General features: G+C 57.8%; 4 protein-coding genes and 1 non-coding gene across 6 annotated transcripts in view; 4 read left to right on the top strand and 1 right to left on the bottom strand.

Annotated features, from left to right (window-relative positions):
- cwc22 (CWC22 spliceosome associated protein homolog) overlaps positions 1-14,283 on the bottom strand; it is a 48,066-nt gene extending 33,783 nt beyond the window's left edge. Inside the window, exon 1 of the mRNA XM_052082005.1 lies at positions 14,194-14,283. Within this exon, the coding sequence (XP_051937965.1) occupies positions 14,194-14,268 (75 nt within the window). The 5' untranslated portion in view covers positions 14,269-14,283. The remainder of the gene's footprint in view (positions 1-14,193) is intronic.
- sestd1 (SEC14 and spectrin domains 1) lies at positions 551-6,158 on the top strand. 2 transcript variants are annotated; one of them, XM_052082011.1, is made up of 19 exons: positions 551-762; positions 1,687-1,750; positions 1,821-1,929; positions 2,056-2,146; positions 2,207-2,320; positions 2,408-2,521; positions 2,604-2,683; positions 2,757-2,809; positions 2,983-3,066; positions 3,148-3,305; positions 3,410-3,532; positions 3,609-3,812; positions 4,065-4,179; positions 4,251-4,401; positions 4,468-4,549; positions 4,628-4,750; positions 4,898-5,089; positions 5,185-5,288; positions 5,622-6,158. In XM_052082011.1, the coding sequence occupies exons 2-19, from the start codon at positions 1,696-1,698 to the stop codon at positions 5,878-5,880; spliced, it is 2,211 nt and encodes a 736-aa protein (XP_051937971.1). In that variant the 5' UTR covers positions 551-762; positions 1,687-1,695; the 3' UTR covers positions 5,881-6,158. The 2 variants fall into 2 exon arrangements, with proteins under 2 accessions (XP_051937971.1, XP_051937970.1); XM_052082010.1 differs by having other exon boundaries at positions 1,675-1,750.
- trnal-caa (transfer RNA leucine (anticodon CAA)) lies at positions 7,077-7,185 on the top strand. The gene is made up of 2 exons: positions 7,077-7,114; positions 7,140-7,185. It is a non-coding gene; the product is annotated as a tRNA-Leu (tRNA).
- A 50-nt stretch (positions 14,284-14,333) lies between the features above and the next one.
- olig2 (oligodendrocyte lineage transcription factor 2) lies at positions 14,334-17,649 on the top strand. The gene is made up of 2 exons (XM_052082051.1): positions 14,334-14,389; positions 15,014-17,649. Exon 2 carries the CDS (start codon positions 15,027-15,029, stop codon positions 15,849-15,851), a length of 825 nt encoding a protein of 274 aa, XP_051938011.1. The 5' UTR covers positions 14,334-14,389; positions 15,014-15,026; the 3' UTR covers positions 15,852-17,649.
- Positions 17,650-19,810: 2,161 nt separating this feature from the next.
- olig1 (oligodendrocyte transcription factor 1) lies at positions 19,811-20,622 on the top strand. Its single transcript, XM_052083170.1, has one exon. It carries the CDS (start codon positions 19,908-19,910, stop codon positions 20,613-20,615), a length of 708 nt encoding a protein of 235 aa, XP_051939130.1. The 5' UTR covers positions 19,811-19,907; the 3' UTR covers positions 20,616-20,622.
- Positions 20,623-24,438: the final 3,816 nt, after the last annotated feature.

Here is a 24,438-nt window from a genome sequence, read left to right as displayed (position 1 = left end):
CTCCCGTCAATTATGGTCGTACAAATTGTATGGCACAGCAGGGTGTGAAAATATTTCAACTTGGAAGTGGAATCAAACGTTTCTCCAAAGATGCTTACCTCCCCCGTGGACTTATCACTGCACTGCATCATACTTACACGTATTTGTGTTAGTATGATGCAGTACAGTCAATATTTCCAAGTTGGTTTTTTTTTTTTTTTTTTTTTTTTTTTTTACCCACCCATATTTGGTTGACTTTTTCACTTGTGTCCACAAGCAGTTAAGTTTCCGATTGTCAGTGAACGTCTCGGCTGCTCCCGCCCCGGATATATCGGACTCCCGCATGAGAAATGATTGTATCTTCAAAGTAAGAGTTAGCCTTCTTATCTAAGCATTTGCCGCGGTCTCTCGCTTGTATATGTCAATGTTTCGTTACAAGTAGCGACGCTTCTAGAAAGACGTAGACATATCGGGTCGAGTAAGACACCGTTTGCCTTTTTTTGAATGTAGTTGGGGTTTTGTTTTGTTTTTTCGACGAGAGCGGTGGCGGAAGACGCAGTCTCGCTCGGCATTGCGCATGCGCGGGACAGCGGCGGCGCCGCCCGCCGACCGACGCTCTGCGACTGGCTTCCTTCCACCTCGAGCTGGTCGGCGGCTGGCGAGTGTCGCGTTGCCGGATGGAAAAACGGTCATTATCCGCCCACGGGAGACACGACGGAGCCCCCGTTAACTTTAGCAAGCCTCGACGAAGACGCACAATGCCAAGAGTCTGACGACTGAAAGGTAGGCAAAGTCCGTTGTTCGGCGGAGAGTTGTTGCCGAATCGATGGGAGAGTTATCGATGGAGAGGCGAGGGAAGAGTCGGGCGGGAGTCGATGTAGGTCATGGCGGCCGCGGGCCGAGCCGAACTGAATCGCCGCCGCGACGCATTTGGGGCATCACCGGCAACCGCCAAAGTCGAACGAAATATGGCCGCCCGACTTCTCCCATCGAACAACGTTCATCGTCCGTTCCAGGTTCAAACCGCGATCATCTGGAAAGTGTTTTTGCGGGTGGAAGACTGGCGCTGAAACCCGAGAGCCCGACGTCCTCGTTTGGCAAAACAAAGACGAGCAATTCTTCGCTCGCTCGAGAAAGTGCTTGACGAGATGTGAAGCGGGGGCCGCGTTCTAAATGGGAAAACTCGCCGACCATCGGATTAATGCGAGCGTCGCAGGCAGAATTGCGATCGGGGTTCAAGATTGTGCCACCTCACATCCTTAGATTGGTTTCAAATGGTCGACGATCTCTCAGCGCGTGCATCGATCGACATCATACGGTGGGCACCCAGAGAGCTTTAGACACGCTGGCACGTACTACACGTCCATTTACTGACCAATCGATTGAGCCGCGAAGGACAGCGGGAGCACGCCGGTGGCTTCCTGCGGCTCTTTTACCTCCGAAGCTCCCCAAAAGTTTCCAGTGGAGAATCGCGCGCCGCATTGTGGCCAAGGGTAAAAAAGGCGCTCGCACTCCTATTCCCGACTTAACTTCCCGTAGAGAATTAACGGAAGCAACCGTGCTCCTATTCAGTTCGGCCCCGGGACACTTTCTGTCGGCCTCGAGCGAAACGTCTGTGATTCTGATCATATGAGAAGATGTCGTCTGAAGAGAAGGATGATCCAATGATCCATTGTGTTGGTGCTGTGCTTTGAGATGTGTCATCAGGTTAGCACCATGGAAGCCAGCGGCATCATCAATGTGCTCAACAAGAAGCTGGCCTTCCTCTCAGGTAGGCGCCCCCCGCCCCCCCCCCCTCTTTACGCAAGTGACTGAAGCACACGTGCCCTTTGCGCTTTGAGGCGGGAAAGACCGTCGCAGCGGGCTGATCCTCAGCATCCCGCTGGGCTGCGAGCAGACCAACATGGATGAGCTCAGCGACACGCTGGACTATCTGCTCAGCATCCCCAGGTAGGGCCGCACCCAGACGGAGCGCGCCGCCTCGCCGCTGTCCCGGAAGGCGCTCGGCGGAATGTTAGCGTCGTTAGCGCATCGCTGACTTTCCGTCACGATTGGCGGGCGTGTGTTTGTGCGCAGCGAGAAGTGCAAGGCGCGAGGCTTCACCGTCATCGTGGACGGGCGGCGCTCGCAGTGGAACACGGTCAAGACGGTGGTGCTCATGCTGCAGGTACGCGCCACGCACCGCACGGCGCCGCACGCCGCTCGCGACTGACGAGCGCCCTTTCAGAACGTGATCCCGGCCGAGGTGTCGCTGGTGTGCGTGGTCAAGCCGGACGAGTTCTGGGACAAGAAGGTCACGCACTTCTGCTTCTGGAAGGAGAAGGACCGACTCGGCTTTGAGGTGGGACCCGCCGAGCGAGCGCTAAACTGACGCTCGCGCTGAACCGCCGCTCCCGCTGAACCGCTGCGGCGCTTCCCGTCCCGTCAGGTGATCCTGGTGTCGGCCAATAAGCTGACGCGCTACATCGAACCCTCGCAGCTCACCGACGACTTTGGCGGGACCTTGGACTACGACCACGGCGATTGGCTCAGCAAGAGACTGGTGGCCGCCGATAACTCGATGAACCCGTGGCAAATGCGCTTGTTACCGTGGCAACTCAAGCTCCTTCCTCTCTGCGCGGCAGGTGTTTGAGAAGTTCACCAAGGAGTCCACGTCGTTGCTGGACGAGCTGTCGCTCATCAACGACGGCGCCGCCCCGGACAAGTACGCGCGCCGGCTCGCGCTCCCTGGCGCTCGCCCGCGCTCTACATGTCATGTGCGTTGTGTGCGCGTGTAGGTCAGCCGACGTCCTCCTGCCGTCCTTTGACCCGGAGGCGGTCCTCCAGACGGGTGAGTGGCAGCGTAGCCTTTTGCTCCGTCGCCCATTTTATGGATTTGTACGTCGCTCTGCCAGTGCGAACGTGCCAGCGGGTTTCTGTAGGTGCTTTGTTCATGTCATGTATGCGCATCGAAAGGGGGCTGGGCTGGTTGACGCTGCCGCTTTCCGCTTTGTGCGCGCGTAGGTCACGAGTTGCTGTCGGAGCTCCAGCAGCGACGCTTCAACGTCTCGGAGGGGGGCGGACGAGGCGGCGGCGGAGGGCCGGCGGGTGAGGAAGCCGACGTGAACCTTTCCGCCTTGCGCCCGCCTCGGCCGGCCGGTCGTCACCTTTCCGGACGTTTGCCCACAGCGCCGACGTGGCGTCCGATGGAGGAGGAGCTCCTGGCTCAGCCTCAGGTCATGAAGCTTCTGGACTCGCTGAGGGAGAAGTACACCCGCTACCAGGAAGTGTGCCGCCAACGCAGCAAGCGCTCCCAGATACACGACGTGCACGCCAAAGTCACGCAGGTGAGCCGTCGGCGGCCGTCTCGGAGGCGCCTCTGTCGCTGCAAAAATGGCCAACGGGAGAAGAAAAGTGAAATCAAGTGCGCTTGTGTGTGTGTGCCGGTGAGGTGGTGACGTGGCTGCAGGGTCCGGGCTCGGAGCTGCTGAAGACCCAGCGGGCCATCGGAGACTCCATGCGGGCGGCGCAGGCGCTGCAGCAGAAGCACGAGGAGATCGAGAGTCAGCACAGCGTACGGAGAGCCGCCCGCCCGCCCGCCTGCCCGCGTCCTCCGGCCGCATGCATAACAACCCCCCCCCCCTCGCCAGGAATGGTTTGCGGCCTACGTGGAGCTGAACCAGCAGATCGGCGCCCTGCTCGGCGGCGGAGACGACGAGGAGGAGGAAGAAGCCGGCGAGCTGAAGGCGCTGCAGCGGCAGCTCAGCGACGTCTGCTACCAGCAGGCGGCGCTGCTGGAGAGCCGACAGAACGTCCTGCAGGCCGCGCACGCCTTCCACGCCCAAACGCAGGAGGTCAGCGCCGCCCCCACTTGGCTCGCCTCCGTCTCGGCTCCGTTCCAACATTGACTTGACCCGCCCGTCGTCTCGTGTGGCCAACACTTCTTGCGTCACCCCCTCTCCCCACCCCCCGTTTTTTTTTTAACCTTTGCTAAGAGTAGCAATTTTCATTAGCATGTTTGCTGACTTTGAGCTTAGTTGACGTCCATCTTTGATGAACAAAGCTCGCTTTCTCTCCTCTGCTGACGCGGCGTTTGCTGCGGTTAGCTGTCCCAGCAGCTGGACGCGCTCCTGGCCATGCTGTGCGCCGACGCGGCCCCGGCCGACGGCTCGCAAATCCAACACGGCCTCAAGCTGCTGGAGGAGAAGCTGCAGACCGTCGGTACGTACGTACGTATGCGGGAGTGCGGGGAGGTGGGGCCTAAATCGCGCCGACTCCTCCCCTTTGGGCAGAGGTGGGGCTGGCGTCGCTGCGCCAGAAGGGGGCGCTGCTGCTGGAGCAAACCTGCAACGGCGACGACGGCGAAAACGCGGCGGCCGAGCAGAGGGACAACGTGCGGCAGATCCGCGACGTCATGGACGATATGCAGATGAGGAAGCAGAGGTGAAGGCCCGCCCACACGCTAGCGCCTGGCCATTTACAATCACCTGACAAAGTGCGTTCGCGCAGGTGCGAGGACATGGTGGACGTGCGGCGTCTGAAGATGCTTCAGATGGTTCAGTTGTTCAAATGCGAAGAAGACGCCTTACAGGTCAGATGGGCTGACGGGAGCCGAACGATGTCGCCGGCGCAGGTGATGTGATGCAGGCGTGCGTGCGTGCGCGTGCAGGCGGTGGATTGGCTGTGCGAGCTGCTGGACGCGCTGCTGAAGACGCACGTGCGACTCGGAGACGACGCCCGCGACACCAAAGCCTTGATGGACAAACACAAGAAGTTCGTGGACGTGGCACAGGTCAGACCGGAAGTGGCCGCGCGCAAAACCTTTGTGTCATGTCAAGTGCGGGGGGTGTGGGGATGCGCACTTTACTGAGAGTATGCTTGCGAATGTGTGTTTATGCACGCGTGTCCCACGACGTTGGTCCTTTTGTGTGCGTCGCAGAGCACGTACGACTACGGGCGGCAGCTGCTGCAGGCCACGGTGGTGCTGTGCCAGTCGCTGCGCTGCGCCACGCGCTCGTCCGGCGACACGCTGCCTCGACTCAACCGCGTGTGGAAGCAGTTCGCCGTCAGCGCCGACGAACGGCAACACCGACTGCAGCTCGCCCTCGCCTTCCACCAGCACGCCGACGTGGTCAGCGCGCACACACGACATCGTGACAAAATGATATTGAAGCAAACTATTTCAAGTAGAAATGAGGCCTTGTGTGCCCGCGCGTGTTCTTTCAGGTGTTGCAGGATGAGCACGTGGAGGCCGAGTCTCTGGATCAGGTGGCCGCTTCGGCCAAAGCTCTGCTGGACAGACTCGGCATGGCCGTCATCTTCCCCGATGGGTCGGTAGACACGCGTTGCCGCACGTAACGCAACACCGCGCAAAAACGACACGCATGCTAATGTAGCAACACGTGCGGCCGTACGGTAAATGGTGACCGCGTCCAAACAAGGCCCTAACAATGTCTTGAAAATCTCGATTTCCAACCCAAGACTGGCCTTCAAGACCATCATTCCCTCCAGTAAACTAGACAAACCTCAACCCATGTTTGAAATCCTAAACTGAAAGCGCAACCCAGGCTTGAAGTCCTCATTTGAAACCCAAACTTAAAAGTCTCATTCCAAACCTCAGCCCTGACTCGAAACCGTAATGAAACCGCGTGCGGGTGCCTTAGGAGCGAGCAGCGTTTCGGCAGCTCCAGCGGTGACGACGCGGCGACGGCGGCCGAGTGCATTCGAGAGCGCCTCCTGATGGTGGAGGAGCGCCGCCTGCAGCTTCAGGAGACGCAGCTGGACGGCGAGCCCCGCCCACAGGACCAGGTACTTCATGCTGTGCTTGACGTCATCGGGGAGGAGGCGGGTGAGAAAGAAGAGGAGGAGGACCAGGACCGGGACCGGCGGGATCTTCAGGAGGACGGCGTGCTGCAATGCTGAGTGATTGGCGCTCGTTAGCCCAGGAAGCTAACTCATGCTAACAGTTTATTTGTAACACCTGGATTCAAGACATTTTCTCCAGCATGCTCCTCGTTCCCGCATGCGCTCTCCAAAACTAAACTTTGACTTGAAAAATAAGTAATTTATTTTCCTTGTTCTCTCTTCCCCCCACGCCCTTTTTAAGCAACCCTGAAGCTTTAACGGCTGCCGCTCAACGTGGCTGCCATGTCGTCTCCCTCTCCCCAATGAATTGTTCATGCCGCGGTTCAAATAAACTTTTGCAAGTTTCAGACTTTTCGTCCGTTTTATTATGATTGCAGTGCTCACTTTTAACTCGTGTTGGGTACCGAGTAAAGCCGAGGGCCGCCCATGTGCCATTGTGGGCACAGGAATACGTCAATATATTTCCTGAACTACTTGATGCAATGGTTCTCCTATTTCTTGCTCGAAAAGTTTATAAATGGCTACCCGGGGGATTCATCAGAGCTACACGCGAATGGCAAAAGATTACATCGTTTGACGCGACTGTTAAATGTGGACAGGGAGAATACGGTTACATATATCGCTCGTTCTTGTTGACTTGGCAAAATGAAATCGTGCAGAACTCTACAACGCGAATGCGGCGTGACGCTGTCAAGGGGCGACAGCGGTGTGGGGCCAGCGTTTATGTCGTTCCGTTGAACTGGGGGCGGGCGTGAAATGCACTCGCTTACAAAGTTTCTATTTTGTAATTAATATTTGAGGGTTTTTTGTCAATTAACGGGTACATCTACAACATATTCTGTTTGGAGTGGCGCGGGAGCTGACGTGCAGGCGACGTCATCAAGAAGCGACGGTGTCGCGTCATTCTTGGAAACGTGAAACGAGACAACAGTGTTATAAAACGTAAAAGGGTATATCACATGTTTCAGAGTTTATTTATTTATTCTTGTGCACAAAAAGATGACTCCACAAAAGCCCCTTGACACTCTTCCCCCCGCGCTTTGATTTTCAGAGCGGAAGCGAATACGCTAAGAGCGAGCGGCGCAAGTCACGCCACGACTGTGCTTCTGTCAGCGTGACTAACCAAAAGCTTTTTCCAAGCAATTGCTTGTATGTGCGCAAATGTCTCACCCGACGGCAAAGACGGAAAAACTCGTTCGCGTCCTGGTGCCGTATCGGCCTTAAGAAGGCAAAAAGCGCTCCTTTCGTCAGTTGTCAGGATGGCCGAGCGGTCTAAGGCGCCAGACTCAAGGTTGAAACCTTCTCGCCAGCGGGATTTCTGGTCTCCGAATGGAGGCGTGGGTTCGAATCCCACTTCTGACACAGTCTTTTTTTTCCGTCTTTCAACAGTGGAAGTCAAACGACACGATGAAAACCAGAGACCCACTTCTTACACTCCTTTGGCGGCGTAGACGTTTTCTTATGAGCCTGCTTGATTTTCACGCGTATGGTGTATTTTCCGCTTCCCCGTATTTCCTATTTGCATTCTCCCCAGGCACTTCTCTCACAATCATTGTGAATGAACCCCGAGATCCGACATCCGCATCTCCACACACGCCAACAGAATAGCAACAATGATCGTACCAGTATGGGCATGAATTCGAATGTTGATGAAAAACAACAGCTAAATACAGTAACCAACGTCCACTAGATGGCAGTGTCGGAAAAAGGAAAGAAGATCACACGGCCGTCCGGGGGCATTTCATGAAAACCACAGTGCAAGAAGGAGATCGATCTTGTTGCTGCTTGCGACCACAGTTAATTTGAGATCGATGACGCGATTTGAAACAAGTTGACGTCAAGCCAACAAGCATGAGGCTGAAATGCGAACGCGTGGACACGAAGAGCGAAGTCGGGCAACAAACTCCTTCCTGTCATCATGAAAAAAAAGACAAGGGTGAGAACTTTTACCAATCGTCATACGTGTTCTTAATAATGCGGTGGATAGGTCCGGTGGTTAGCCCCCCCCCCCCCTCCCGCGACCCTCGTGATGGTAAAGCGGATCGGAAAATGGACGGATGGCTAAAAGATCCGTGATGCTATTCGATGACGTTCTAAATGAGGAAGCCCCACATTGTTTGGAACCGAAGCTAAAAGCTATGACGGCCAGTTCCCCCCCCCCCCCCCCCCCCCTGACAGCACTAGGTAGCTCCTTCAGCCAGAGACTGTTGCACCCGCGCTGCAAGAAGGAGAGATACCGACCGCTGTCAGGCTGCTGAATAAAAATAGCAACAGTAATATTAATAATAATTAATTGATGTGAAAACAACTGTAAATGGCACTGCCATGTATCCATTTTGTATTTCTATTGCACTTCATTGAACGGTGTTTGCTTGTTTTTTCTGTCTGCCTACATTCTTGCTGATGGAGGCTGTCAATTTCCCCAGTGTGGAAATAAAGGATATCTTATCTTATCTTATCTTATCTTATCTTATCTTATCTTATCTTATCTTATCTTATCTTATCTTATCTTATTTTTGTTTGCGTCTTAAAGTTTTTCCAGCTTGAATGAAAGAAGAAACTTGTGAATCCATTTCCTCGAAAAGGGATTTTGACGGTGTTAGTGGTAGAAAGCCCCACGGTCTTTATTGGCTTGATTCAACGGCTGAAATTGAACTCGGACTGACTGGAATTGGTAAGACGACGTTAAAAAGTCTTGATTTTTTTTCTTCGATGCTGAAAAATATTCCCATCCAGCGGTCCTTTGCAGTCGCGGAGCAACCAAGATCATTTCTTGCGTCTAAACTTGAGCGCTACGCTAAGCTGAAGCGCACTCGGCGGCGAGCTACGTGCGAGTGTGCCCAATTGTTTGAGGACCAAGTGAGTCCCCTCGACCAGCCCGGGACGGATGATTTAAAGATGGACCTTGCTGCTCCTTTTTTTTTTTTTTGCGCGCGGGTTGGAGCACGCTGAAAGAATCGTTTGCTAGCGTTTTTGGACTTTGCCGCACAGGAAGCGTCGCGCGGTGTTGCGACTTTGCCCGGCCGATTTCTTTTCGTCGTCCGCCTTTGTGGAACCCGGCGAGCCCCCGCATTAGCATCCCACTCAATGCCCCCCCCCCCCTGCCTCCCAGCAACCCCCGCCACCATCCTAGCTGTCGGCACTACAACAATGGCGCAGCATTAGTATGCTAATGAGACCGACAGGTGGCCAGTAGACGTCTCAATTAAAGAGCTCGTTAAACAGCAAAGTTAAGCAACGGCACTTTTTGCATTTCTCCCGCGACAAATGACTGTGAGTGACAGGTCGCGCATAGTGAGACGGACGTGGCTAACGAGCGCCTTGAAAGGCGGCCTTTCCTTGGGGGGGGACGCAATTAAGCGAACCTCCGAAAGGTCCCCAAATGACCAAAAGGCCACGCGCCTTCCCAAAGCGGAAGCGCTCGGCGTCAAAATGGCCAGAGAATCGAAGGAGTCGCAGAGCAAAATATGAAAGCTTCGTTCGCGCGAGCCCACCCGCCGTTGCCGGCGATCGAGCGTGAAATTCCCCCCTTGGGCCACAGGTGAGGGGGGCCTTTGACCTTTGTGGCCTTTGAGAGAAGACCCAAAGCGCTGCGCTCAGCTTTGGGCCGGATCACCGGCGGATGGATTTCAAAGGAAAAGGGCCGAAGGGGGTGTCGACTTTGTTGTCCTTCCGTTTGAATGTGACTTGAACCTCTGCCGGTCTCGCCTTGTCCCGCGCGTGCGTTTCTTTGAGGGGGGGAGCGCGTGTTGACCACGGAGATGTCATGCCACATGCCAATCGCTTTGCAGCCGCCTCCAATTTACTGCTAATCCGTGGGCCCGTGTCCTTTGGACTGTGAAAATGGGGCTGGGGGGGGGCAGTGTGTGTGTGCGTGCGCGCATGACATGCGCCACGCCGGGAGTTAATGGGGCGGGTGGCGGGTGTTGGACAAACGAGGTTATGTTATGTCGTCGCGCACAATCAGCGATGGTGAAACTGGACACACTGACACACAAAAAAAATGTGTGTGAAAGATGGCCGCCCCCCCCCCTTCGCCCCCACTCCCTTATGAATATGCTAATCCTCGTTTAGCATAGCTTGTTAATTAATGAGCCACAATGGCCCGCTTCTTCGCGTCGCTCTTGTTGCGCTCGCACACTGACACCATTGGAGCATACTTTCAGTGTCATCAACGCCGGCTGTGTTTAGTGTTTAGCCGCCGGCCGGCGGGCCGCCCGCCCGCGCCGGCGACGCCACAAAGCGCGGCTGTTGGCGTGGGCCGGGTATTAACCTACATAACGCCGAGCGGACAACAAAAGACAAGAAAAGCCGTCAGCCGGGACCCGCCGCGCGGGGACAAGGCGGCGGCCTTCTGGAGCCCGTCGTTAGCCTGCTGCTAATGAGGGCGGCTACAATAGCCACAAGCTTGTTTGTGGCGTGCGACCGCCGGCGTCGGCCTTGGCGCCAAAGTGAAGCTCGTCGAGGATGTCGCTGAAACGGCTGCGCGGTGGGCTCATTGGGTGCAACCGAAGGAACCCGCCGGCCCCCGCCGGCCCCCGCCTCGTTACGGGAGCCAACACCGCAGGCCGTCTCATCGGCGCCCGCGTGCTAAACGCGCACACACATTTTCAGAGTCACTGCTACTTGTTCATTCGCCGACATATTTTCAAGGCCATTCGTCTCATTTGCCTGGACTGACGAGTGGCGCGGGCGTGCCGGAGCCCGTCTTCGGGCAGTAGTCGGGGGGGGGGGGGCCTACCGATTCAAGTGACCAAGCAGGTGGACGTTTCATGAGAAACAACAAGTGTCAAAGTGCGTCGAGCGTGTGCGCGTCCACTTCAGGGTGCTCAAGACTTTGAGGACGCCCACCGCCCCCCCCCCTCTCCTCAAAAGAGGACAAGTCAGGTCCTCCAGTCAATTGTCCGCCGGGCGACGGAGGCGAAGAACGACGACGAGATGGCGAGCCCCGAAACGGGGGCCCGTTTTATTTTCTTCCGTTTTTTTTGACAGTGTCAAGCATTGGATGGTAGTGGGGGGGGGGGGGGGGCCCGCTCTCCTGGTAGGTGGTCATCCCTGACCCGCGCTCACCCCGCATCCTGCGGCCTTTCTCCGCCGCCTTGTCGCCGAGACCTCCCTGCTAATTAGCCCCCCAGGAGGTGCCAAACGCGTCCGTGTGACTCCGGCGTCGGCCGAGACGCCATTCAGGATTCCCCTTCGCGCCCCCCCCGACCCCGCCACGTCGCCGCCCCTCTACATTTCATCACCGCCCCCCGGTTTTGTCTCGCTGTCTCCGTCCATCAATCTTGCCATTAGGCCCCCGAATTACGGAAACATGCGGGACCGCCCCTTTACGGACCCCCTCCGCCCCCCCCTTCCCCCCTCGTCTCATTAACCCCACCTGTTGCCGGCCACCGATGGCGGACCCACCTCCTGAACAAGATCGGGGCGGCGAGGGTGGGGGGGACAGCACTTTGGGTGGTATGTTTCCTGTGGCGGTGGGGGCCACAAAGCCCCCTGTGTTCAGGCGAGCCCACGGGAGCTTGTTTTACAACAGGGGAGGGGCCGCCCTCAATGGGCCGGCGATGTGAACCGCCCCGGACCCCTTTCACGCTCGCAAACACCCCCGAGCCCCCCCCTGCCCCCGCCCCCTGACAGTCACCCCCTGATCCCGCAAGACACTTGCTTGCCAAAGGAAAGAAGAAGAAGAAAAAAAAAGAAAAAGGGGCATCGGCTCGCAGCACTTAATGGCCCAACCAGCATCCTATCAGGCCGCGGATCGTCACGCTTTCAAGGCCGACTTGATGACTGGAGAATCACCCCGAGTCCGAGTCCGAGTCCGAGTCCGAGTCCGAGTCCGAGTCCGAGTCCGAGTCCGAGTCCGAGTCCGAGCCCGAGCCCGAGTGGTCCCTGGCCTTGAGATCTGCCAGTGAACATTTCACCTTGCGGGTAAGCTGGCAAATCAAGCATGTCAAGGGGCAGTGTGTGTCACGTCCCGTGTTTGCCAGCAGGGGGCGGGCTTCCCGCCTGCCGCCTGCACACCTGTCAGCCATTTGCGATGACTTACTCAGCCTTTATTTGGACGCTCCGGCAGTCTACTCACTGCCGGAGTATTCTACGCCGTGCCAATTCTCTTGCCCATTTCGATGACTGATTCTTCGTTGCCTCTCAGCCTTGTGGCTGTTATTGCGCGTCGGTGTTCTCTTTCGTGTGAACTTGCTAGCGTTTTTCCAAACAGACTATCCTTGCTATTTTCTGTTGTTCTCCTTATTTAACTCCTGGTCCTTATTTTGACCAGCGCTTTTTGTTATTCTCCCGGTCGGGTATTTTTGTGTTGTATTCAAGAGCCCTTTTGTTCTCTGACAAATCTCTTTCTGTGTCTGCTATTTCGGGGATCCACTTTCAGTTATTTCGTTGCGCACAAAGCGATTATTCTGTCGCTTCGGGTACACCGTGACGGTGTCAACCTTGACGGCTTCATCCACTCAAAGGCAATTTGGCTCATTGTTGAGCTTGGAATTGTCATCCGGTGAAAAAAAAAAAAAAAATGGTGGAGAGCGCACGGCCGACGGGGAAACACTTTGGCCACCCGCCCTCATCCCGAAATCGTGGGGGTGTCCGCTCGCGCGTCGAGTCCAAAAGGACCTCGTCAATTCAAGCCTTAGGGATGCCGACGATCGCCACTCGCCGCCATCGGTCGTTGCTTGAGCGCCCGTGGGGTCCGACCAGCCAGGGCGGGGGGCCCGTGGAACCCGTTTTTGGCCAGAGAAGCTGAAATATCCATTGGGCCCACCGGTGGAGCCGCTTTTTGGCAAGCGGGGGGCCCGGCCCGGCGAGCGCGGGGGAGGCTCTTTGGGGCCCGCAATAGGCGCGGCAATATATTCATCCGCATGGCGGCGGGGCGGCCGTGACCCCGGCGGATCACAGAGCGCCTTGTCGAAACATTTGTAGCATTTGCAAAAAGCAAATCTCTGCCTGTTGAATCGAGGCGAGGAGCGAGCGGGAACAAAGGCCCGGGGTGCCAAAGAGCCCCCTTATCCCCTGGCCGGCTCCCGCGCGGCGGCGCAAATCCCCTTTTTGCCGCGCCGGCGGCCAGATGGGGCGGCGGGAAGAATGGGCCCCGGCCCTGCCCGCCGCCATTCAATTTGTCACGCCGTCTAAAGAGCTTGTAAGCTCTCCATTCGCGCGGGAACCCCAACGGGCCCCGACACTTAATTAGCTCCTAATAGTCGCCCCCCCCACCCCCTGCCCCCCCACCTCGGGCGTATGGTTTTAAGCAGGGTTGCTCGGCGGATGCGCGAGCGCACTTGGCGGTGCGGCCAGCAAACAAATGGCAACCAAAGAAACGGCAACGAGGCTTGACGGATTACTTTTTGTTGTCCCGTATTGTCGCTCCAAATCCCTTTTGTGTGTGTGTGGGAGGGGCTGGGGGGATGCGGGGGGGGGGTCCTCCTTTGCCCATCTGGAACGGGAGCACTTGACCAAACTTCCAGCCCAGAAACTCCCAGCACACAATTCCGGATCAGGTTCCTTTGCCGATGTGGGCCTTTCTCTTGCCGTGCTTCGGATGATTTTGTGCGGGAGGATTTCAAGCACTGATGCAACCACAGCAGCGGCCAAATGTTGAAATGGGCTCCTTGTCTCGTCGAGCTTCAGCCGCACGACAATTGCGGAGCTTTGGTTGGCTTTTGGACATGACATCATTGGAGCGAGGGCGCGAGGGCCTTCCGGAAGGCCGCGCCTGAGCCGTCGTTGAAATCCCAAACGAGGGATTTCAACTTCCACGGTGGACGCGGACCTCGGAGGCCAAACCTCGCGCCCGCGCCCGCGTCGTGGAGAACCGGAGACCCGAGCCTGGCACTCGACTTGCTTGCAAGTTGAACCGAAGAAAAGAAAAGCCTCCCCTTGAGCGACCTGCCCGTCACCGTGACAACACCAAGTGGGCGTCTCCAGCGAGCCCCCCGCCCCCAAAAAAAGCCCCTCAACCTTGATTTGATCAATTGAAAAGAAAGCAGGAAAAAGGACACTCGCCAGTCGTGTGTGTGTGTGTGTGTGTGTGTGTGTCCTTTTTTTTCTCTCAACACATGAGCACAAATCAACATGACGCCTGCTCGAGAAAGATTCCGAAAACTCCCCAAGGGAACTCTCGCCGTCTCCGAACGGCACTTGCGCCAAGCGGGGGCAGGTGGGCCCGAGCGGCCCCCTGCGAGTGCGCGTGCCTGAACCCAAGCGACTGCAGAGCTTGCTGCTTCACTGCCCCGCCCTCCCTTAAAGCAGTCGGCCGGTCGGTTGCGCACACAGACTGAGTGTTGTTGTCCCGGTGACCCCCCCCCCCCCTGTATAAAACGGCGCCAAGAGCCGGCGGCGCGTCACTGCGCCGCTGCTGCCGCCGCTGCTGCTGCTGCTGCTGCTGCTGCTGCCGCCCCGCGCGTGGAAGGACGTCCGCGTAGTCTGCGCGCTCCGCATCACGTCAAGCGGATTTCGCGCGAGCCCCCACCCCCACCCCACCCCACCCCTTCCCTTCCTTTTTTTTTTCAGGTGGCCTTTTTGGACATTTTTGGGGAACTCGGCCCCCAAATAGGCGAGGGTAAGTTGAGAGAAGCGCCGCTTGCTTTTCGGGGAACGGGGGGCGCGCGCCCGGGGTGTGGGGCCGCCGAGGGAAGCGCGCGGCGACCGAGTGCCGCCAAACCGGCAACCGGAACGATGGCGTCGCTTCCCAAGGGACGTGTTTCGGTCTCGGTCGCGGTCGTTGGTTTACCAAAACGCGTTGCACGGGTCAAGTGAATCGCGTCGTCCTTGGCGCAATGCGGTTTGCCCGGATTTGTTGCCCGGAAGAGTGTTTGGCTCGGGCGGGCCGCTTCGGGTGCCGCCCCCCTCCCAGGCGCACTGAGCCCTTCCCGGGCGCCGGAGCCGGGCACCCCGCATTTGCAATCGAAAACCCTTGGACGACTGGATCAAGTCGAGTTTGGCGTGGGGGGGGGGGGGGGGGGGGCGAGATGATGGCTTGAATCTTTCTGTTTTGACCCCCCCCCCCCAAAAAAAAAATCCCGAAACAAAACTTTCAATGAGGACAAAGCGGTTTTTATTGGGTCGGATTCCAAATTGCATGCTTTGGGTGGATTTTTGGAGTCGCGAGTTTCGGAGTTTCGGTCGCGACGGCGCCCTCTCGGTGACCTGCTCCCACTGACGTCACGCGGTGTCATCCCGACAGGCGCGCGCGCAGGATGGAGTCGGACGCGAGCCGCGTGTCGTCGCCGGAAACGGACGGCGCCTTCCCGTCTGGGCCTCGCCGCCCCGCGCACGGCTTCCCGGGCGCCGTGTCGTCCACGCAGGGCGACTCGCCCGCGGCGGGGCCCCCGCATCTGCGCCACCATTTCCCGCGCCGCCGCCACAACCGCCGCCGCCGCGACGACGACGACGACGACGAGGACGACGACGAGGACGGCGACGAGGACGAGGACGCGGCCTCCGACGCGCTGTCGGCGGCGCGCGCGGCCTCCAAGAAGGCGGAGCGCAAGCTGCTGTCCGAGCACGAGCTGCAGTCCATCCGGCTGAAGATCAACAGCCGCGAGCGCAAGCGCATGCACGACCTGAACGTGGCCATGGACGGCCTGCGCGAGGTCATGCCCTACGCGCACGGGCCCTCCGTGCGCAAGCTGTCCAAGATCGCCACCTTGCTGCTGGCCAGGAACTACATCCTCATGCTCAGCTCCTCGCTGGACGAGATGAAGCGCCTGCTGGCCGACGTTTACGGCGCGGGCGCGGGGGCCTCGGCCTCGGCCGCCGCAGCCGCCGCCGCCGCCGCGCACCACCCGGCCTTGACTCACGCGCACCCGGCCGCCCTGGCGGCGGGCCCGCACGGCGTGCACCATCCGCTGCTAGCGCCGCCGCCGCCGCCGCCTCCCCACGCCGCCAGGCCCCCGCACCGACTCCTCAAGGCCCACCCCCCGCCGCCCTCCTTCCAGCACTGGGGGGTCGCCGCCGGGATGCCGTGCCCGTGCAGCATGTGCGCGGTGCCGCGCCTGCACGCGGGAGACGCCGCCAAGTGAATTGTCAATTGTGAATGTTGGTCAGAAAGGAAGGAAGCGAGGAGGGGAGCGATATTTATTGACGAGGATCACGTGACTCCACCCGCGGAAAGTAAAGTCCCCAAAATGACAGCGGGGGGGAGGGGGGTGGACGGACAATTACTTGCACCTTGCCTTTTTCGTTTCAATTTGCGACCAAAAAAAACAAAACAACAAATAAATCCCCTGCCCCATCCTCGACACGGTTCTCATCTTTTGAGTTTGGAGCCTTGAAACAAGACGTGTCCCATCCCCGCCTCACTTTTCATCCTTGGCGCTTGGCGCTTTTGTTGGCTTTTTGTTTTGCGAGTTTGAGGGCGGCCCCGTTTCCCCGCAGTCTCAAGAGGAATTCCCGTCGCCGCTTTGGCCTCAAGTGTCGAGTTGGCGAGCGCGCGTCGCGGCTCCTGGTCGACGCGCGCGGCCGTTTGAAGGCCTCGCCAAATGCCGCCGCTTCTTCGGCGGCGTCGCGCGCGCGCGCGCGATTATTTTGGTCGGCATCGCGGGGAGAATTATCGGGTGACGCAGCAACCCCCAAAAACGCCCCCCCTAGCCCCCAGACGTTAGCGTTTTTGGTTTCTACGCGACAGGCCGTCCCGCGGGGACGCGCGCCGAGCTTGCCGAGGCGTCAAAGTTGAGATGAAAGCGTTTTTGTCTGTTTTCCTGAACATTTGCAGTGGCGCGCCGGCGGCTTTTGACTCTGCGGCCGCCGAAGCGCTCGCTTGTGTTTTTGCTCCGACTGCATCTTGCGGCAGAGAAACAAAAGGCCAAAAACGGCCGCGCCGCCGTCGTCGCTTCTGCTTCGGGCGCGCGGGGGGGGGGGGGGGGGGGGGGGTATTTTCGCCGCGCAACCGCATGCGACGGCTGCCCCCCCAAACCCCACTTCGTGACAAATTCAAAAGCCCCCCGACCCCCCCTCCAAAAAAAAATCATCCAGAAAAGAATGATTTTCGTCACAAAAATAGCAAGAGCAAAAAATAAAGAAATACAATGCCGCGAAGAATAATTTAGGAGGACGTCAGTCACGGTTAGAAAAAATCATGCACCGGAATTGTTCTAATATGAATGAATAAAGTTGAATTAAGAATGGAAAATATTGATATTAACATGAATTAAAAACAAAACAAAACGATCATCGTCCAAAAAATTTAGGAGGACGTTAGTCACGGTTAGAAAAAAAATCATGCACGGGAATTGTTATAATATGAATGAATAAAAATGAATTGAAAATGGAAAATATTAATATTAACGTTAATTAAAAAACAAAACAAAACGATCATCGTGCAAAAAATGGTCTGGAGCTGCGTGCGCCCGTCGCCCCGGTGAGGAGAAGCGAGACGGTGGAAGAAGCGTCAACGAGCAACGAATAAAAAGCCAAATGCCGCTCACAGGACTGAGCACGGCTGTGTGCTGGCTGGGGGGCTGGCGGGAGGGGGGATGGGGGGTCTTTGTGCGCCCGCGGCCGCCTCGCCGGCCTCGAAGCCGAACTACTCTCACTGCCGCGGCGGCCCGCCGAGGCTTCTCCAGTCCAGGCCAGGCAGGCCACTTTTTTTTTTGGCCGTTGCTTTTCACACGCGCAACGCAACGTCCTTGGCGCGCTCCCCCAAAAAAGACAAGTGCTGCGAATGGGGGAGGCGGGTGGGGGGGGGGGGAGAGCAAGGCGGAGGTGGTGAAGGCTATTCGATGCCCGCGGGTGGCCATCGGAGCAAGCCGCCGCCACTCATCGCGGGTCTCGGCGGGCTCGGACGACGACCGCCCGCGACTGGCGGGGTGGGGGTGGGGGTCGGGGGGGGGTGATCTCCAAGCCCTTTCAGCGCCTTGAAGCCCCTCGCGCCTCTCTCGGTTTTCTCCTTAGGACGGGGTCTGTGCACTCCAGACTGCAAAAGAGTACCCCGAGTCCAGAGTCCGGATCCAACCCCCAAGTGACCTTTGGCAGCAGGCGGGCCGCGTGCAAAGTGGACTTGAGCCACCGCGCGAGTGAGAATCACAATACAGTGAAAGCGCACAAACATGATTGTGGCTTTCTTTTTTTTCAAAACTTGCTCTGAGAAATAAAACAAAACAAAACAAAACATTTGGTGTCTTTTTTTCAAGGTGTGGGGGGGAAGGGTGGGGGGGCTTCAACTTATTTGCAAATGGCAGCACGTCCTCAGATCTCTCCGTCAAGTCTTCCGCGGCGCACACTGGAGACCCAAGATGAGGACGGCGCGGCCTCCGTGGCCATTTGAGAGACCGTCTCACTCGACGACCTCCGCCACGTCCCCGGGAGGGTGGCGGGCGTGCCGGAGCCTCACCCGGAGCTCTGCAGGCAGTGTAGGAGGGGGCGGGGGGGCAGCCTCAACGGGCAAGCCCGCACCGGCGAACGACCCTTGGCCCTTACAATCGTGCCCGGGAACCGCTTTCATGCGCAATGTGTTTGCTCACAACAGGTGGCGCTGTCGGGCTCCGCCTGCAGCTGCACACCTGTTGCTCATCGTGACATTAGTGTGTGTGTGTGTGTGTGTGTGTGTGTTGAAAGGACTCCCTTGCACAAGGGCTCAGTGTTGGGGTCGTTGCTTGTTGCGCTCATGTTTTTTTGCTGCAGCGCCGCTTTTGGTTTGTTACTTTGGATTCTTTTTGTCTTCATGTCTTGAATTTTGTCATGATTTGGTTTGTGACCAACAGGTGGCACTGTCGCGCTCCCCCTGCAGCTGCACACCTGTTGCTCATTATGTCATTATGAGTTGTATCAAAGGACTCCCGCCGTTTGTTTCGGTCCCCTTTTTGTTCTGGAGGGTTTTTAGTTTCCGCCGTGGTTTTTGTTTGTTACCTCGGATTCGTTTTCTTTTCATGACTTTGTTTTGGATTTAGTTTTCTGTCTTTTATCAATCCACCCTGCTTCTCCCTCCCGCCTGCACGGTGACAGCGGGAAGAAAACGCAAAGGCCGCAGTCCGAAGTCTTGGCCCGGTCTGACTTTTCGGGGATGTTTGTCTCTGTTTGGACTTGGTCTCGACTCCCAAAAGTCTTCTCTTGGTCTCGGGCGAGTCTTGATCTCCAACACGCTTGATTTTTCAAACGGAAGATGTGCCGCCATCTTGATCCTTTTAGAGGTGACCCCCCCCCCCCCTCCTCACCCCACTTGGCCACATCCCAAAGGAACTTCCCGGCGGCGGTCTTCTCGAAGCCTCTTGAGGATGACGTCCAGCCGTTCGGGACCGTTTTCCTCCGACGAGGAAAGAGAGGGCGGCCGAACACAAGGAAGAGTTGTGCTCGTGCGTTGCCATGGTAACCAAGGACGGATCCCGGGCTTTTTCTGTCACCGAGATGACGGGAAAAGGCGGGACAGTCGGGTCTTTTAGCGCGCAGGTGCACGCGTGCGGCCGGTCCCAAACGATGCCGCCCCTCCCCCGCCGGCCCCCATAAAGCCTCCAGTCTTCCGGCGCCAGGAGCGTGGAAGCCGGGCGGCGGATGCGGCGGCGGCCGTCCCGCCGCTGAGGGACACCGGCTTCTTTATTTCAAGCCATGTGACCCCCCCCTCCCCAAGCAGGTGTCCCCTTTTCCGTTCCTCCGGATGCAATATTAACATGGCGCCTCCTTCACATCGATTGTCCGCACGCGGGGCCCACAGGTGGCGTCCCTTCCTGTGGCCCGTTGTGCGTGCGGACTTCCTGCCCTCGTCCTTCTGTCGCAAACAAGCCGCCTTGTGTTTGGAGTCGCAGCCCGCGGTCCTCCCGCCGCCTGGCGTGGGACCCTCGCGTGGCGGCGGGGCGGGCGTGGCGCTCAAGAGTCAATGCTCCCGTTGTCTTTGCAAAAAGTGGCCCGCAAATGGCGACGCGCCGGTCCCGATGGGGGAGTCGCCATACCGGCGCTGCGGATTTGGAGGAATAAATGGCAAATGTTGGATAGGAGCTGTCCTGGGGGGCGGGGTGGGGGCTGGTCAGGGGCGGGGTGGGTGGGGGGGGGTCATTTAGCTCACTTTCCAGCATGCGAGGAGGCATTACTTTGGCAGTCCTCGTCGCGGAGCGAGAAGGTCGTCGCGACGACAGGGAGCTAAGTCGCAGATGAACCTTTTGAGCAGCCCGATGCACCGAGCCCTCCGGGAACCCCAGTGCGGCGCCGCCTCCCGCCCCCCCCGCCTCGGCGAGCCGCCGGCACCGGGGGCTGCGGCCAGGGGGGCCTCCTCCAAGGCGGTCCGAGAACTCAGCGCCGAGGAGCAGCAGGAACTGAGGAGGAAGATCAACAGCCGCGAAAGGAAGAGGATGCAGGACCTCAACGTGGCCATGGACGCCCTGAGGGAGGTGATGGTGCCTTACGCCTCCTCCGCCCCCGCCTCAGCGCCGCCCCACCCGGCGGGACGCCGCCTGTCCAAGATCTCCACGCTGGTGCTGGCGCGCAACTACATCCTGCTGCTGGGCTCCTCCTTGCAAGAGATGCGGCAGCTCTTGGGCGAGCTGAGCGCGGGGGCGGCGGCGGCGGCGGCCGGGGCGGGGCCCGGCCCGCGGCTGCTGCTGACGGGGGGCTGGCCCCTCGTCTCGGGTCCCGGGCGGCCGCTCCTCGGCCGAGAGCCTTTCCCCGCCTCCTCGGGCGCCTCGCCCCCCTCGCTCGCCGCCCTCAAAGGTCCCGTGCTGTCCCCCGGCCCCCCGGAGAGCCCGCTCGCCGTCGCGCACTGGGGCTCGGGGCCGGCCTCGGGGCCGCCCCTCTGCCTGTGCGGCGCGTGCGGGCCGGTCGGCTTCGGGCGGCCGGCCCCTCCCGCCAGGTTCCCGAAGTGACGCCGAAACCGAGACGCTGACGGCTCGCGATCGACTCCGGTGGACTTGGCCCGCTACTGGCCACGGACGCTAACGAGGGCGCTAACTCCGCTCCAAGTCGGAGGACCGCCGACCCCCCTCCCATCCCCCCAGCATGAAAACATTTGAGAAAAAGCCTTGTAATGACGCCTTTTGATTCCTCGCTCTTTATCCCGCTGACAATAGGGACAGAAAAAAAAGCCCCGACGGCCCTGATGGGGTCCTTGTGAAAGGCGGCGGGCACTTGCTGAGGATTACGCGCGTGAAAGGAGACGCTGGACGCAATCAGGACAGATTAGGAACTAGGGGGCGGGGCCTCCTCCAAATTCCAGCTTGTTGCGCGCATTTGCATAAAGCCGCTTTGTCCGGAATCAGCTACCTTGCGACTTGGCCTACCTTTCGGGACCCCCCCCCCCCCGCCCCCGCCCCTCCGAGATGGCAAAGGTGTCACTTTCCACTGCCGGCTGGCCTCATTGTGGCAGCGCCGCAGAGTGCGCCGGCGCTTTGTCTCTGCGCTTTCATCTCCTGCTTTTGCCGCACTCGCACGTCTCACATCTCCCGTACGCAGATCTTGGGCGCACGCAAAGTCTCAGACGCGCACGCGCATGCGCGTTCCCTAAACCTTCCATGCGGTGTCTTTTATTTGATGATGTCGTCTTCGTGAAAAATATGAAGATTGCCCAAAACGTACTTTTGGGAGAAGGAAGGGATGCGCTTGGAACAAGTTGTGTTCTTGTGGGGGTTGGGGTCGGAATCCCATTTTCAAATAAATCAATGTTCACGTTCAAGCTTGTCAGCTTTCTGAAAATGTTGTCTCGTTTCAAGCACGGCTCATGACCTCTGAACCCCGCGCGGCCTCAGGAATTCCTGTGACCTCCTCGCGCCTTTGCGCTCGTGTGCGTGTTCATGGAGTGCTTTGGAAGGCAAGCCCCTCTCGCCCGCCGCAGCCCTCCGCGCCGGGAGGCCGCCCGCCCCCAGTGAGGGCCCGCCCGCGCTTCACTTTGTCAGTATCAAGTACGCGTCAGTGCACGCCTGCTCACGCGCGCGCAAGTACACACGCACACACACACACACACATACATATACATATTAAAAAAAAAAAACACCCGCGCTGTAAGAAGGAGATACCGACGCTCGTTCTAACCGACTGCTGTCAGGCTGCTGAATAAAAGTAACAATAATAATAATAATAATAATAATAATAATAATAATAATAATAATAATTAAATGATGTGATGTGTGGGATGTGAAAAAGCATTGTAAATAGCACTGCCATTTATCCATTTTGTATTTCTATTGCACTTAATTGAACGGTGTTTGTTTTTTCTTCTTTCTGCCTACATTCTTGCTGCTGGAGGCTGTCAATTTCCCCAGTGTGGGACAAATAAAGGAGATCTTATCTTAACTAACTAACAGTTAATCTAAATTTGAATGTTGTATTGAATTTACACTGAAGTAACGTTAATATTTCTATGCTTAGTTCTGAGTATTTTCTTTATACCACGTCACTTTATTGATTCATTGCAAGCAGCGTAGTTCACAACCGGACGTGACGTCACGAAAGCGGAAGACGCGTACACGGAAGCAAGAAGGAGCGCGATAGATCGTCACCGAGAAAGAAACGTACGGTAGTCAAATTTAATCAGCACAATCCACATACATCTCACGCCTTTGGTGGCATCGTGGATGTGTACAAGTTTGTTTTGTTTTTGGTGAACAGTCCTGTGGCACTTTGTGTTAGAAATGCTGCTCGACAATGTGGAAAAAAGAACATGTTAGGATTTGAGCTAGCGCTCGCTAATTGTGTTAGCACCATGACGTCTCGCTAATCTCGCGATTGTATTGCCTTGTATTGTATGTTACAGTTTCACCTTTTTTCTCCATCATTAAACATGTGGACTAAGAATAACGTCTTCAGAGTCGTGGTGTCGAAGATGACTTTAGCTGACTGTCCAAATCTGGCCGAGACACTACATATCTATTTCCCTTTTTTGTGAGTGCACTTGTATGTGCAATTTCCCATGGCAGATCAAGAAAGTAAACGTTTTTTTTTTTACTGTGATCATCACTCTTTTTTTATGCTGTGCATCAGCAAAGCACACAAACACACTTTTTTTCTGGACCTATGTGACCCATCCATCTGCTCACACAGACGCACGCACACATCAAGGGCAAAGTCGAAGTGCAAAAATGTGTGTGTGTGTGTGTGTGTGTGTGTGTCAGATCTGGATCGGAGCCACAAGACTTCAATGTGTGTCTCTAAGAACCCCCCCCACACACACACATACACACACGCAAAACACTTGTTCTGTAGCCTCTCTGCCAAGCGGCAGAAAGTCAACATGGCAAGCCAAGGACATTTTGCGCGTGCGTGTCCTCAGGGAGCACCGGGGCGGGCGGGTCAACATTTGAGGCCGGGCAGAAGTCAAAGAAGAAGAAGAAAAAGATGAAGATGAGCGCCCCTTTACCGTGATGTCATCGGATGTGTCGTGCAGCTCGGCATTAGCATACATTAGCATGTGTCAAATGCGCGGACAGCCGCGGGCGCGCACGCGAGCGGCCTTCGAGGTTCGCCGGCAGAGCCGCGCTCCGAAGGGAAGGAGGGGGCGCCACGGAGCCTCGCCTGGAGTCGCTGACACGGGCGCGTGCGTCTCTCCTCGTCCTCTCCGTGGAAGCCGGACCCATCGACAAAGAAACGGGACCGACCCTGCGGGACAACGCGTCACGTCCGACCTCGATGGCGGCTTTTCTCGTCTCGAGCTCCGAATCCAAAGCGCGAGGGCGGGAACCGAGATCCTCTGTCAAACGAGAGCTGGGCCTTTTGGCTCCGCCCCTTCTTCACCACGACGGCCGCCGTGCCGCCGATCCGCCCGTCGACGGGCTAGCTTAAATGCGAGCGGGCTTCAAGTTCCGGGGACGCACGTGGCCCAAAGTGATCCGAACGACTCGGGAAAGTCTCTTCGCTCTTGTCTCTTCAAAAGCCAAAGACGCTTGCTTGGCGATTCCTCGTTTTGCGGCCCACCTCTGGCATGAGCGCAGAACGGCGTCCGCGCCCGAGACGGAAGACGAGCGCCAGAGAAGACAAAACGCCTTCAAATGTTGTCACGTTGCTCAGAAGCCCAAAGCGAGGCGCCTCCGGCTTCTCTCCCGCCTTTTCCGTCCCGCTTTTGTCTCGGAGGCTCGGCGCGTCCGTCAGAGAGCGGCGGCGGACGTCTCCGGCCCCCCGCGGCTCGGACAGACGCGCGTTTAGCGGGTGGCTGTTGTCGTTGCGGGAGTCTTGTCGCGCTCACGCTGCGTGACACGTCGCCGCTTAGCCTGGGCCCGCAACGCATGCAAATGCTCGGCTTTGCCGCCGCCGCCGATCGGGAGAGCGAGTCCGCCGGGCCCGCGTCGCCGAGCCTGGTGCCCAAAACGGAGGTCGCCCAACGATGGGTGAAGCGAGCGCGCCAGCTGTCTTTGTGATGGCCAACGAGGGCTTGGCGGGTTTTCTGAAATTCAGAGATTAGTTTTCAGAATCCACTTGTTTGGGTTTATTTTTTCTTTTAAGAGCCGACACAACCCAGACCGTCTCCATGTTGGCCGACATCTTTTTTCTACACACAAACGTGCGCATTGTGTGCGTTTGACTGAATGTGGCCACTCTACACACTAACGGCTAGCGCGTTGATGCGGGCACGCCAAGGCCTGCGCGGTCCCGCTTTGACGTTTGCGAGGCCGCGTCGCTGGAGGCGCGCGCCGTCCCAACAATTAGCTGTCGCCGGGCCTGCTGGGAGTGGGCGTGGCCCGGCATCGGGGACCACCGTCG

The sequence above is a fragment of the Hippocampus zosterae genome, chromosome 12 (genome assembly GCF_025434085.1).
Source record: "Hippocampus zosterae strain Florida chromosome 12, ASM2543408v3, whole genome shotgun sequence".
Classification (NCBI taxonomy): Eukaryota; Metazoa; Chordata; class Actinopteri; order Syngnathiformes; family Syngnathidae; genus Hippocampus; species Hippocampus zosterae.
The sequence above is the reverse complement of the archived record's forward strand: the minus strand, read 5'-3'. Positions and strand labels throughout refer to the sequence as shown.

Bases quoted from the DNA above. Each gene is read 5' to 3' on its own strand.
- olig2 (XM_052082051.1), top strand. From the start codon at position 15,027: ATGGAGTCGGACGCGAGCCGCGTGTCGTCGCCGGAAACGGACGGCGCC.
- olig1 (XM_052083170.1), top strand. From the start codon at position 19,908: ATGAACCTTTTGAGCAGCCCGATGCACCGAGCCCTCCGGGAACCCCAG.
- sestd1 (XM_052082010.1), top strand. From the start codon at position 1,675: ATGTGTCATCAGGTTAGCACCATGGAAGCCAGCGGCATCATCAATGTG. The intron at 1,930-2,055 runs GTAGGGCCGCAC...GTTTGTGCGCAG, and splicing joins TATCTGCTCAGCATCCCCAG to CGAGAAGTGCAAGGCGCGAG. The intron at 2,147-2,206 runs GTACGCGCCACG...GCGCCCTTTCAG, and splicing joins CGGTGGTGCTCATGCTGCAG to AACGTGATCCCGGCCGAGGT.